We start from the raw sequence: 12,124 nt of genomic DNA, 5'->3' as shown, positions 1-12,124 counted from the left end.
AACAGGCTGAAAATATAAAAAGCAAAATTGGACAGAATTAAAAAGGAAAAAGACAAATCTACAACTATAGTGGAAGACTTTAAGATACTTCTCTGAGCAACTGATAGAACAAGCAGGAAAAAAAATCAGGATTTAAAAGAAGCTATTGAATAAAAAAAAAAAGTGACCTAAATAATATATAAACTACCACCTCCCAACACTGAGAGACTGAATATACAGTTGACCCTTGAACATGGTTTAAACAGCATGGGTCCACTTATACATGGATTTTTTTTCACTAACTTTATACTACAGCACTACAGAACTCTTGGTTGGTTGAATCCAAGGATATGTAACTGTGGATATGGAGGGCTGACTGTAAAGTTATACATGGATTTTTGACTGTGGGCAGAGTCGGGCTTCTAGCCGATTGAGTTGTTCAAAGGTCAACTGTTCGTTCTTTTCAAGTGCACATGAACATTTGCCAAAAATGAACATATGTTGAGCCATAAAGCAAATTTCTAAGAACTGAAATCATACAGAAGATATTCTCTAACCACAGTAGAATTAAGCTGAAAATTAGTAACAATAAACTTACTGGAAAATACTCAAGTGTTTGAAAATTAAGACATATATTTCTAAATAAATCACGGGTTGAGAATATCACAATGGAGAGGAGAAACTACCTGAATGATAATGAAAATATAACTTACTAAAACTTGTGAACTGAATGTTTGTGTCTTCCCAAGATTCATAATAGAAGCCCTAATCCCCAGTGTGATGGTATTGGGGGCAGGGCCTTTGGGAGGTAATTAGGTGTAGATGAGGTGACATGAATGGAGCGCCCATGATGAGATTAGTGCCCTTATAAGAAGAGGCAGAGACAAGCGCCCTCTCTGTCTTCACCACGTGAGGATACAGCAGGAAGGTGGCTGTGTGCAGACCAGGAAAAGGGCCCTCACCTGTCAGACATTAAATCTGTTGGCACATGGATCTTGGTCTTCCCAGCTTCCAGAACTAAGACAAGTAAGTTTGTTCTTTAAGCCATTCAGGCTCTGGATTTTGTTATGGAATGAGTAAGATATTGTGGGATATAGTAAATCTGGACCTAGGAGGAAATTTACAACCTGGAATTCATATAAGAGAAAAGAGGAAAGAACATCTATCTCCAGGAAGTTAGACTATGAACAGCATGTTCAGCCCAGAGAGTTCCACTTCCAGATGCATGAAGCAGTGTGTGGCAAGGCAATGCTCCCGTTTAAAAAAATACCCTGGAAACAAAGACAACATATAAAAATCATATATTCAAAAGCATCAGAGAACTACAGAGGCCATGGAGATGAAAGGATATTAGATTTCATTGAGAGGAGAACTTTTCACCAAATGACTGCAGAATACACAGTCTTTTCAAGACACATTTATGTGGTCAATTCATTTTCAGTAAAGAAGCCAAGTCAAACTAATGGGGAAAGAGAAATCTTTTCATCAAAAGGTGCCAGAACAACTGAATGTCCATATGAGATCAAATGAAACTTGACCTTTCCTCCTCACACTATATACAAGATTAATTTGCCATGGATCATACACCTAAGTGTAAAAGCTATAAAGATATTACGGAAAATATCTTCATGATCTGAAGCTAAGCAAAGATTTCTCATATAGCACTGGAGGGATGTAACTATAAAAGAAGTCATTGATTAAGTGGAATTGATCAAAAGTAAAAACATCTGTTCATCAAAAGACACTATTAAGAAAATAAATAGGCAAGTCACAAACTGGAAGGAAATATTTGCAAGATACATAACTGAGGGAGAACTTGTATTCAGAATACATAAAAACTCCTACAACTTAGTAATTTAAAGGACAAACAACCCCACAAAAATAAGCAGAAGATTTGGCAGGCATTTCACAAAGGAAGGTATGTGAAATGGCCAATAAGTTTGTGAAAGAGTGCCAGCATTACAAGGCATCAGGAAAGTGACAAGGTTGTGAGCAACCCAGACTCTCATATTACTGGTAGGAACATAAAAGGGTACAACCGTTTTGGAAAAACTTTGGCAATTTCTTAGCAAGTTAAATATGCACTTACGCTTTGACCTAGCAATTCCAATCCCCAATCCTAGTTTTTTATCCAAGATACATAAAAATATACATCCATAAACCAACTTATACAAGAATGCTCCACACACCTTTATTCACAATAACAAAAAAATTGGGGAAAAAACCCTCAAACCCAAATATTCATCAACGGGAGAATGCATAAACAAATCATGATATATTTATACAATGTAGTACTATTCAACAATAAACACAAACTATTAATGCACAAAGCAACGTGGACTGATGTCCCCAAAAAACAACTAAAGACAGAAGAAACATACTGTATACCATTTTTATGAAGTTCTAAAACAGTCAAAACCAATCTGAGGTGAAAAACATTAAAACAATGCTTGCCTCTTGGGGTGGGGATTAACTGGGTAGGGACTCAAGGGAACTTTCTAAGATGATGAAAATACTCTGCATCATGATAAAGGAGGCAATTAAGTGAAGTATGCATTTGTCAAAACTGCACAGCTAAAATGTGTGCACTTCCTTGTATGTATATTTTATCTTAAAAGAAAAGAACTGTTAATAGTCATCATCAAGTTGGGAGTTTTGAGGCAAATAGAAGATGCAAGAATGGAAGAATTTAATAATTGTGGTAGTCAGGTGATGAATATACGGGAGTTAATTATACTCTCCTCCTTTGTTAATGTGTGAGTTTTTCCCTAATAGAATTTATTAATGAAGGTGAAATAAAGAATTTTTAAGATTTCTTTAAAGAAGAAAAAACTAAGAATTAGTTGCCAGCAAGTCTTTATTAAAAGAAACATTAATGGTAGGTCTTTCAGGAAATAAAAATGATCCACATGGAAACAGATTTGCAGGAGAGACAGAAGAGCAACAGAAAGAATATGTGGATGAACATAAACTCATGTAACTTTACAGAATAATCCTAGTAATGTTGTGGGGTTTAAAATATATGTAGAAGATTCATGAGAATAGTGAAAAGTCATGAGAGTTAAAATATTCTAAGTTAAAATATTCTGAGGTCTTGAAATTATTGGGAAGCTAGAAAAAATAATTTCTTGGTAAAATGTCAAGGAAACATCTTGTAATATCTGTGGTGATTTATTACAATAGTAACAGGAACTGAAAATAGTATCCATTGATGATTTTTACCAAAACTAATCTTTTCTGTGATGGTTACAAAATGCTAATTTTCCAACTACAGCATTCATTCTACATTTACCAGTTGCCATTCACCATTTTGCTAAAGGGAGAGAACGTCTCCCCCAGGCTTTACAAATAAATAAATATTATATGTAGAAGTATAGTTAAATATATATTTATGTATACTATATAGATATATATTAAACATGTTTATATATTATAAGTATATATTATGTAAGTATATATTATCTTTTTATGATCAGTGCAGACTCATGAATCTCTCAAATTGTCCCAGATGTGGCCCATGGGAGTCTCTTAAACTGGCTCCTTGTTCTTGTGCCATGGCCCCATCATTTTGTGAGTGTGTGTGCCTGTGCGTGTGTATTTCCCCACTTTGTGGTATGACAAGATATCCCAGGGTCATCTTGTGTACTTCCTGCCCCAGCCCTAGAATTAGCCATTTCTCCAAGAAGCCCTGGCTCCTTTTAGTAGGAAAGCATATTAAAAATCAAGATCTGGGTATTAGATGTGCTTATTGCTACAAGGCTGTCTTTTCTTCTTGACCTTTTCAGCAGACAGAGCTAGGAAATATATGCATATATAATACACATGTGTATCACACACACACACACATATATGTGTATGTGCACATATACAGGCATATATACATATTTATGTATACCTATTTTATAAATGAGTTCACAGCAATAATTCCAGTCCCAGTTCATCCCCATAGGGCTCTTTCTTGCCTTCCTCCATTCCGTATTTCCATGTTCCTTTTTTCCCATGATGAGAACGCTGGCTCCCAGTAATATTAACACATTTACTTTTTTGCTAAAACTTATAATAGGTCCAAAATTTTTTAAAATTTTATAAATTTTATTTTTTGTCCAACTATTTTATTTATTTATTTATTTATTTATTTATTTATTTATTTATTTATTTATTTATTTATTTATATTTCGGGGGAGGGATGGAGGTCATTAAGTTTATTTTATTTATTCGTTTAATGGAGGTACTGGGGATTGAACCCAGGACCTTGTGCATGCCAAGCACACACTCTACCCAGGACCCTCCCCTGGTCCAAAATTGTTTTAGAATTAGTTTTTCCATAGCGTTAGAAAAAAAAAAAACCCAAATTCTATAAAAATGGTTCAGGATTTGTTTGTAACTCTTCCCTGACTCCCTTTCTCACCACAGACTGAAAGTATCAAATACTGTATTCATAAATAAAGTGGACTGCTTCTTCGCCCCCACCCCACTACACCCAGCAGGATTATGGTATTCATTTGAAATACAGTTGGATTCATTGGTTTTAGTTTGATTTCAGTTTTAGGAATTTTCTCCCTGTTCATTCTTCTAGATGCAATTTTACTTTTTGAATATGTCGAACATCAACATGTTTCCAAAAGCCAAAAGTGTGCAAAAAAATATACTCAGAGAAATGTCACTGTCTCCCTTGCTTTCTGCCCCTCACCCCTATAGGTAACTATGTTTATTGTTTTCTGGTTTTTCCCTCCTGTGTTTATTTTTGTAGAGATATATGTATGTTATTTTATTTTCCCTTTTATCCAAAATGTAGCATACTACTGATGCTCATCCTTTTGCACTTTGCTTTTTTTTCACTTAACAATATCTCCTGGAAATCACTCCATAATAAGTTCATAGATATGTTCATCCTTTATTTTTATAGTGTGGAGTATACACATTGGTGTGTATGTATCAGAGTTTATTCAACCCATCTCCCTATTTAAGTATTTGCCAATATTCTGCAATTACAAATAATGAAGCAATGAATAATCTTGTGGGTATGTATTTTCATATCATGTGGTGCATTTTCAGGGTAAATTCTAAAAGCAGAATTGCTTGGTTAAGGGTAAATGTAGAGATAGGTTTATTAAATATTGTAAAATTCCCCTCCATAGGTTTGTAGTAGTCTGTATTCCTACCAGCAGTTCATGAAAGCCTGTTTCCTACAGCTGTTCGAACAGAGTGTTGTTTCAAGCTTTTGGACTTTTGCCAGTCTGATGAGAAATGATATCTAGGTGTAGTTTTATTTATACTTTTCTTATGAGTGAAGTTGAACATCTTTTCATATTTTAAGCCCCTTTTAAATATCTTTTTGTTAATTGTATCATTTGTGCATTTTTCAATAGGATTTTAAATCTCCCCTCCCTCAATTTTCAGAAGGTATATTTATATGATTGCTATGGACTGAATTTTCTCCCCCAAATTCATATTGAAGCTCTAACCAATGTGATTATATTTGGAGATAGGGCCTTTAGGAGGTACTTAAGATTAAATGAAGTCATAAGGATGGCGCCCTAATCCAATAGGATTAATGTCCTCATAAGAAGAGATACCAGAGAATGATCTCTTTTCTCTCTCTCTCTTTTGTTCCCTATACACGTGCACAGAGGGAAGGTCGTGTGAGGACAGGTGGCTGTGTGCTCTAGAACAGAGCTTTCACCAGACACTGAACTGTACCAGAACTGTGATTTTGGACTTTCCAGCCTCCAAAACTGTGAGAAAATTCTATTTTTTAAGCCACTCAGCCTATGATATTTTGTTACGGCAGCCTGAGCAGGTTAAGACAAGGATAGTAACTTTTAACTACATTATGTTTTGGCAATATTTTCTTCCAGTTTGTCATTTGTCATTTTACTTTCTTACGGTGGTTTTCTTTTTCCATGCAAAAGTTTTGTTTTGTTTTTAATATAGCCAAGAGAGGAGTAGTATAATAATCTTCCCAGATAATTGTGGATCTTACTCTGTGATTCTACATCAAAACTTGACAAGTGGTAATTTCTTAAAGTGGTAATTTCTTAAAAACCTAGTTATGTAGGTTATTAAAACATATCACTGGGCTTTTCATACTCTGTGCCATTAAATGCATTGGTTTTTCTTACACTTTGAATGGATTTTTTTAATCCTATACGTGATGTTGCAACATCATACATAAGTCGTGGAAAATATTAGTTCACTAAGTTATACTATCATAAGTTGGTAAGGTCTCTAAAATTTTTCCAAACGTTGACAGATTTTATTATACAACATCAAAAAATTACATTAGCTAATATCATCACCAATATTATCAGAAAAGTTTTTAAGTATTGGGAAGCTGTCAGCTGTCAAGCTCATGATAGCAGACATAAGCTTTCAAATATTTTAAAATCTCCCTCACTAAAGACATTTTAAGTTCCTAAGTGAAACTGTGTGTGTGTATTTGTGTGTGCATTGAATTCCATGACTGCTAGCATTTTGGGGCAGCTGCCTTGATTTATGCTAAGACACAGTTTTACCCACCAGTGCTCTTGTAATAACAGTGCAAATGTCAACACAATGAAAACGGTAAATAAGGCCTTAGTATTATTATGAAAGTAGTTTTGACCCACGACTCCTTTAAAGGGTGTCAGGGATGTCGCAGTAGTCCCTTTGAGCACCACTGCTCTTCGGGTAGCCTAAATTCTTCAAACTATGTTTCAATCCAGCTCTAACTTCAGGGGGAATATATTTAAATCTAGAGATGCCTCTACACCTGGAGATGCCTACAACCCCTTCCTCCTTCCTACTTACACTCTAGGATGGTTGTCCTTGGTGCCTTTGTTGTTCCCAATTAAGGGTAAATAGTCACCTGTACTTCTCTTAGAGAAGGGTATTAACTGCTTAACAAAGACAGGAGGGGTGGGGATCATTGACAACAAGGGGGTCAGATGCCTCCAATTGTAGATCAAAGAGATCAAAGAGAGGGAACTTATCTGAAGTAATCAAGTAAAGAAGAAAGGCTTCAACTGGAAGGGATGATGGTGCATTTGTTCCCTGGAAAAGAGCACACTTGTTTGCTTGCGAGGGTCGAGCATGGCTGGGCAGAAGTTTATTTCCTTCCCAGGATCCTTCCACTCCCTCACACACACATACGTACTCACTCCTCTTGGCTCTTTGTGGGTTGATCAAAAGCTTAGGAACTAACTAGAGACCACTCCCTGCCCTTCCACAAACAAGTTCAGGCTAAACCAGGAAAATGGTGACACCCCACCGTTTGACCCTCAGATCATCAAAGGTCAGGGCGGGGCCAAGAGGTGCTGGGGAAATGCAGGAATGCTCGGTCCTGCCCTACTGTGTCTCAGTGTCTCTGGAGGGCCACTTGGCTACCTGAGTTAAAGCTTTTAAACTGTGGACCTTTGATCCAGCAGTTCTGCTTCTAAGAACTTAATGCTCAACAGTCAGATGTGCACAAAAATGTATTTCTAAGGACACTCACCAGGTCTTTATGACAGAGTGGGAAATGGAAAGAAAAACAACCAGTAACAATTGGTGAACTGAACAACAGTACAGCCCCAGGATGTTTGGAACAGTGGTTCCCAAAATAGGGTCTTCAGATCCCCTAAGGTCACTGAGACTCTTTCCGGGACTTTTCATGATAATGCTAAGACGTTATTTAGCTTTTTCATTGTGTTGGTCTTTGCACCAGTAATGCAAAAACAGTCGTGGTAAAACTGCTGATTACTTGGCACATTGCAACAATCACACCAAACTGTACTAATAATTATTTCATCTTTCATTGCCAACAGTTTCACTTAAGAATGTCCTGTAAAAATTATGAATTTTATTGATTCTCGACCCTTCAGAACACATTTTAAAATATTCTATGTGACTACATAGGAAGTATGTATGAAGTACTTCTGCTGTATAACAAACTAGGGTGATTGCCTTGAGGAAAAGCATCTTTGTGGTTGAGTTGTGGGAAAAACAAGCTGCTTTTTTCACGAGACACTATTTTTACTTGAAGCAGCAACTGACAGCAGGACCACATTTTTCATCAGCCCCAGGCAGTTTTGCTTTTGTAGGTCCCTTCTATAAAAAGACACAAAAATTATATTTTACAACTGTATTGGTATAAAGACAAATATATTAACATTGTATATTAGAATGTTTTACTTGATCTACAAGAATTAATCCTCGTTTTCTTCTTCTGACTTTAGAAGAATCTGAAACATTTTCGTGAGCCCACAAAGTTGTGTGGGCCTCCGCTTTGCTCTTCAAGGAGAAGTTGGGCCTGATTGACAGGGAAACTGTGGTTGTTCAGACCAGGGTGCGTGCAAGGCTGAGTTCTCCATGAGGCACAGTTGTAATATATCATGGTAATATATCTGTCTTTATACCAATGCAGTCTTGTCTTGTCTTGTCTTTTTAAATGGAGGAAGGGGACCAAGAAGGTAAAAATGCATAAGGCTCAGGAAAGTCATAATGCAGCCCTGTGTAAATAGTAGACATTTTCCTGAAAATGAATAAAATGAACTTGTCACTTCAAGAAAAGTAACTGTGACACTATGTTGCCAATGATAAATTTGAACATTCAAGCAAGAATTACAATATTGGGAAATTTGTATCTGTCACCATGAGCTTGAAAACTTCTCAATACTTACAAACCTTCTGCTGATACCAGTGGTGATATTAAGGAATATGATTTTCTGATATTGTGCAATGAAATGAGTTCACATTTGGAAGACTAGAAGATTTGTATAACTCAGTGAACCACTATTTTCCAAATGTCCAATGAGTGATTTTACCAAATTGTGCTTGGCTAAAAAAGATCCATCAGAATAATGGATAATAAAAAAAAAAATAAGATAAATAAATCCATTAAAAATAATGGATAATAAAAAAGATAGGTTAATGGATTTTTATGTTACCAAATTCAAAAGTTTATTGATTGGTTTCAGATTCTGCATTACAGTTAATCTTTAAGAAACTACTACTTTTTCAGTTTTGGTGTAGTATCAAATAAGAACATCCAAAGTTATCTGAAAAGGCTCTTAAGATTCTCTACTTTTTTCCCCAAATACATTATCTGTATTTTTTTCATACAGGCTGGATTCTTTTTCATATACTTAAAACAATAGATAGCAACGACTGAATTACAGGAAATGTGAGAATCTAGCTGTTAAACCACATATTAAAGAAACGTGCAAAATTGCAAGACAATGACACCCTTCTCACTAAATTTTGTTTGTTTGGAGAATAGTTATTTTTCATACAAATACATCATTTATATTAACATGTAACTTGTTTACGCATTAACATTTTAAAAATGAATAAATTAATAAATATTTAAGATTTTTCTGTTTTAATTTCTAATAGAGCAAACATTGACAGATATAACCCACATAACAAGAGCTCTTTGTAGTCCTCAGTAATTTAAGAAGACAAAGGTATTTTGAATTCACATTGTTCGAGAACAGCTGTTGTAGAATACCTGGTTAAATACTCAAAAAGATCATTAAGTTTAAAAAGCAGGTGACAAGCCCTAAATGCCATAAGAACCTAAATATATTTAATATTAAGTAGATATGGATACAAAGGCTGGAAGGGAGCAGTGGTTCTCTCCTAGTCGTGTACTTAGGGTGATTTCTATTTTTTGTGCATTTTTATTTTCCAAATTTTACATGGTGAGCATGCATTTACTTTGCAATTAGGAAAAAAAGCTGGTGGAACCCTCTGAGCCAGTTTGGGTGAGAGCGCATGTGATCGAAGTGGAAGAACAGGGCACACAAATTATAGGGGAAGAGGAAGGAGGGTAGAACCTTCTGGAGAGAGGTGGAGATAGGGCTTCATCTTCATCACCCAAATTGGTGCATTACACAAAGTATGACCACACCACTTAATTGAATTAATGAATACATGAATGGTATGTATTGGACACTGCTTTGCAGACTTTTAAAGTACATTGTAAGCATCAGGGTGAAGGGAGGAGGTTACCACCTCTGGTATAGGGGCAGCCTGAGGGCTAGGAGGGGCCTTTAATGATTCTCATAACCTCCCACCACCACCTCCAGCAGCCAGGGAACAACTGCCAGGTGGGTACTGTTACCGAAATAGGCCCACAGCTGAGGTGGCTATCTTCTCCACACTCTGGCCAATGGAGGGGAGAGGAGGAGAGGGAAGACCTCTGTTTAAGTACTCAGAAAGACTCACTAACGCCTTCAGGTCAGAAACTAACTTAGGAATACATAGATGGGCTTTGCATCGCCCCCTCCTCTTTCTGCTTGTCTGCAGTTTAAAAAAAATGTGTATGATGATAAGGAATTACTGTTTATGTTAGTAAGTCCCAACTTGGGCCCAAGAATGAACATCGCTGAATCCAAGTAGCTAACGGCTTCCATGCAACAAAGTAAATCAGGCATATAGAGGTCACTATGAAGAACCCCAGGGGAGCCGGATGTGCAGTAGTTGTTCGCGGAGCAAACCAGGTTTGATGGGGGCTTGTTACTTAAAGACAGCGGGAGGTTCTGAGGTGCGTGGGAGGTTTGCGCCGATTGGGAGGGAAAAGTGCTTGCTCGTTAACAGCAGTCGTGCCTCCCTCCCTGCGTTTATGGGGTGGCTTCTAGGGATGCTCAGCGAAAGTCCCCCCACGGTAGGTGCTCAATGTGTGCCACTCAAGACGCACAGGAAGAGACACGTGCTGGAGAAGTGCCTCTGCCGGGGTCCCGACCTTTTTCCAGGACTTAGCTCAGGGCGAGTCTCCGACTCGGGCAGGACCCTGCGTGCGGTGTCTGGGCGGGGTGCCTGAAGCCAGGGCCTTGGTGCGGCCAGGGGACTGACCTACCGATGTCCAGCCCACACAGCGTGGAGAGCCCCTGCACGCGCAGCCACGGGTTTGGGGTCAAGGCCGGGGCGCCCCCGTGGTGCGGGAGGGGCGGCCGGACGCGCGGGGACGGGATGGGATATGACGAGCGGCGCGCTGTGCATTGTGGGAAGCCCCGGGCCGCGGCGACTGGTTCCAGTTCACTCGGCAGCGGAGCCGGGCGGAGGGGGCGAGCGCGGGGCGCGCGGGCGGGAAGCGAGGAGGCGGGCGGGCCAGCAAGGAGCGCGGAGAGAAAAGGCGCGAGCGGCCGAGAGGGCACAGGCCGGACACCTTGCTGCCGCCGCCGCCGCCAAGCCGCCCCGTAAGTGCCGCGCGGGCCCCCTCGCCGCACGCCCGTTCCCCGCCGCCCGGGTCCGGCAGCCGCGCTCTTCCGGCCGCGGGTGCCTGGGAGCGGCCGGGCCTGGCTCCCACCGGGCGGCGCTCGGCCGGGGTCGGGCTGCCGAGCTCGCCACGGCCCACGCCGGGGCCTCGCGCGAGCAGGGCGCCTTTCCAGGCCCTGCCCCGGCAGCGCGGGATTCCCTTTGGTTTTGTTCAAAAAGCAAACCCGGAAGCCAACTTCTCTTAGAACCGAGTTCTCCTGCCCGCGCCTGGGTGCTTTTGTGGGCAGAAAACAGCCCTGGCGCCTCCCAGGCCGACTCTTCTCGGGGCGGGCGGGCTGGATTCGAGGCCGGGGGAGGCGCGGCAGCGCTGGCCGGCCAGCCTGGGCCTGGGCGCCTGGGAGCTGTTGTGCGCGGAGTTGTACTTGGTAAGGTGCCCACCCGCCCACGAGTTGCCGGCCCCCCGCACAGTAAGTTGGGTCTGAGCCCCAAGTGGCCGTGGTGTAGGCGTATTTTGGGAGGGTAGGGCCGGGGGTTGGGGGATACTCCCGGATTGGAACAGGACAGGGGCGGGGAGGGGTTTGTCCGGGGAGGCTGGAAAGGGGCCATGGGAACCCCCGCTCCTCTGGCTTGTTTCTTGCTTGGCCTTTTGTTTGCTTTGTGGTTGGGAGGTGTTTTTTGGTTTTGTTTTGTTTGTTGTTTGTTTGTTTGTTTGTTTGTTTGTTTGTTTTTAAGGTAACTCCTGAAGGCTGTAAGCTCCTCAGGTGGAGAAGGCCAGGAGAGGAGAGACTCGCTGGGGGGTGGGGGGAGTGAGGAGGTGAACGCGCAGGATGCTGCCGGCTGAGTTACCTGACAACAGGTGTGCGAGATGGCCTGCCCCACCTCCACTCGTGCAGGGGCCACGGATCACTCAAGGATCTTGTTCGTAGATTGGAAGATTCTTTTAGACAACATGTTAGGGGCAAATATT

The 12,124-nt window shown here is 40.4% G+C and overlaps 2 protein-coding genes across 15 annotated transcripts in view; one reads left to right on the top strand and one right to left on the bottom strand.

Moving 5' to 3' along the window:
* The window catches only part of LOC106729437 (translation initiation factor IF-2-like), a 37,876-nt gene that overhangs the window by 16,735 nt on the left and 9,017 nt on the right, over positions 1 to 12,124 (bottom strand). The window contains exon 2 of the mRNA XM_032468654.1: positions 10,799 to 11,748. Within this exon, the coding sequence (XP_032324545.1) occupies positions 10,799 to 11,748 (950 nt within the window). The remainder of the gene's footprint in view (positions 1 to 10,798; positions 11,749 to 12,124) is intronic.
* Positions 10,981 to 12,124, top strand: part of LOC102515341 (core histone macro-H2A.1) — a 76,645-nt gene continuing 75,501 nt past the window's right edge. For 12 of the 14 annotated variants that reach the window (XR_004318718.1, XR_004318719.1, XR_004318720.1 and 9 more), the window contains exon 1: positions 11,000 to 11,138. The gene's annotated coding sequence lies outside the window, so the exon portion shown is untranslated. Of the gene's footprint in view, positions 11,139 to 11,605; positions 11,625 to 12,124 lie in introns of those variants that run through there. The other 2 variants (XM_032476789.1, XM_032476788.1) reach the window with 2 other exon arrangements.

The sequence above is a fragment of the Camelus ferus genome, chromosome 3, assembly GCF_009834535.1.
Source record: "Camelus ferus isolate YT-003-E chromosome 3, BCGSAC_Cfer_1.0, whole genome shotgun sequence".
Lineage (NCBI taxonomy): Eukaryota > Metazoa > Chordata > Mammalia > Artiodactyla > Camelidae > Camelus > Camelus ferus.
Note: the sequence above shows the minus strand (reverse complement) of the source record. Positions and strands in the feature narration are given on the sequence as shown.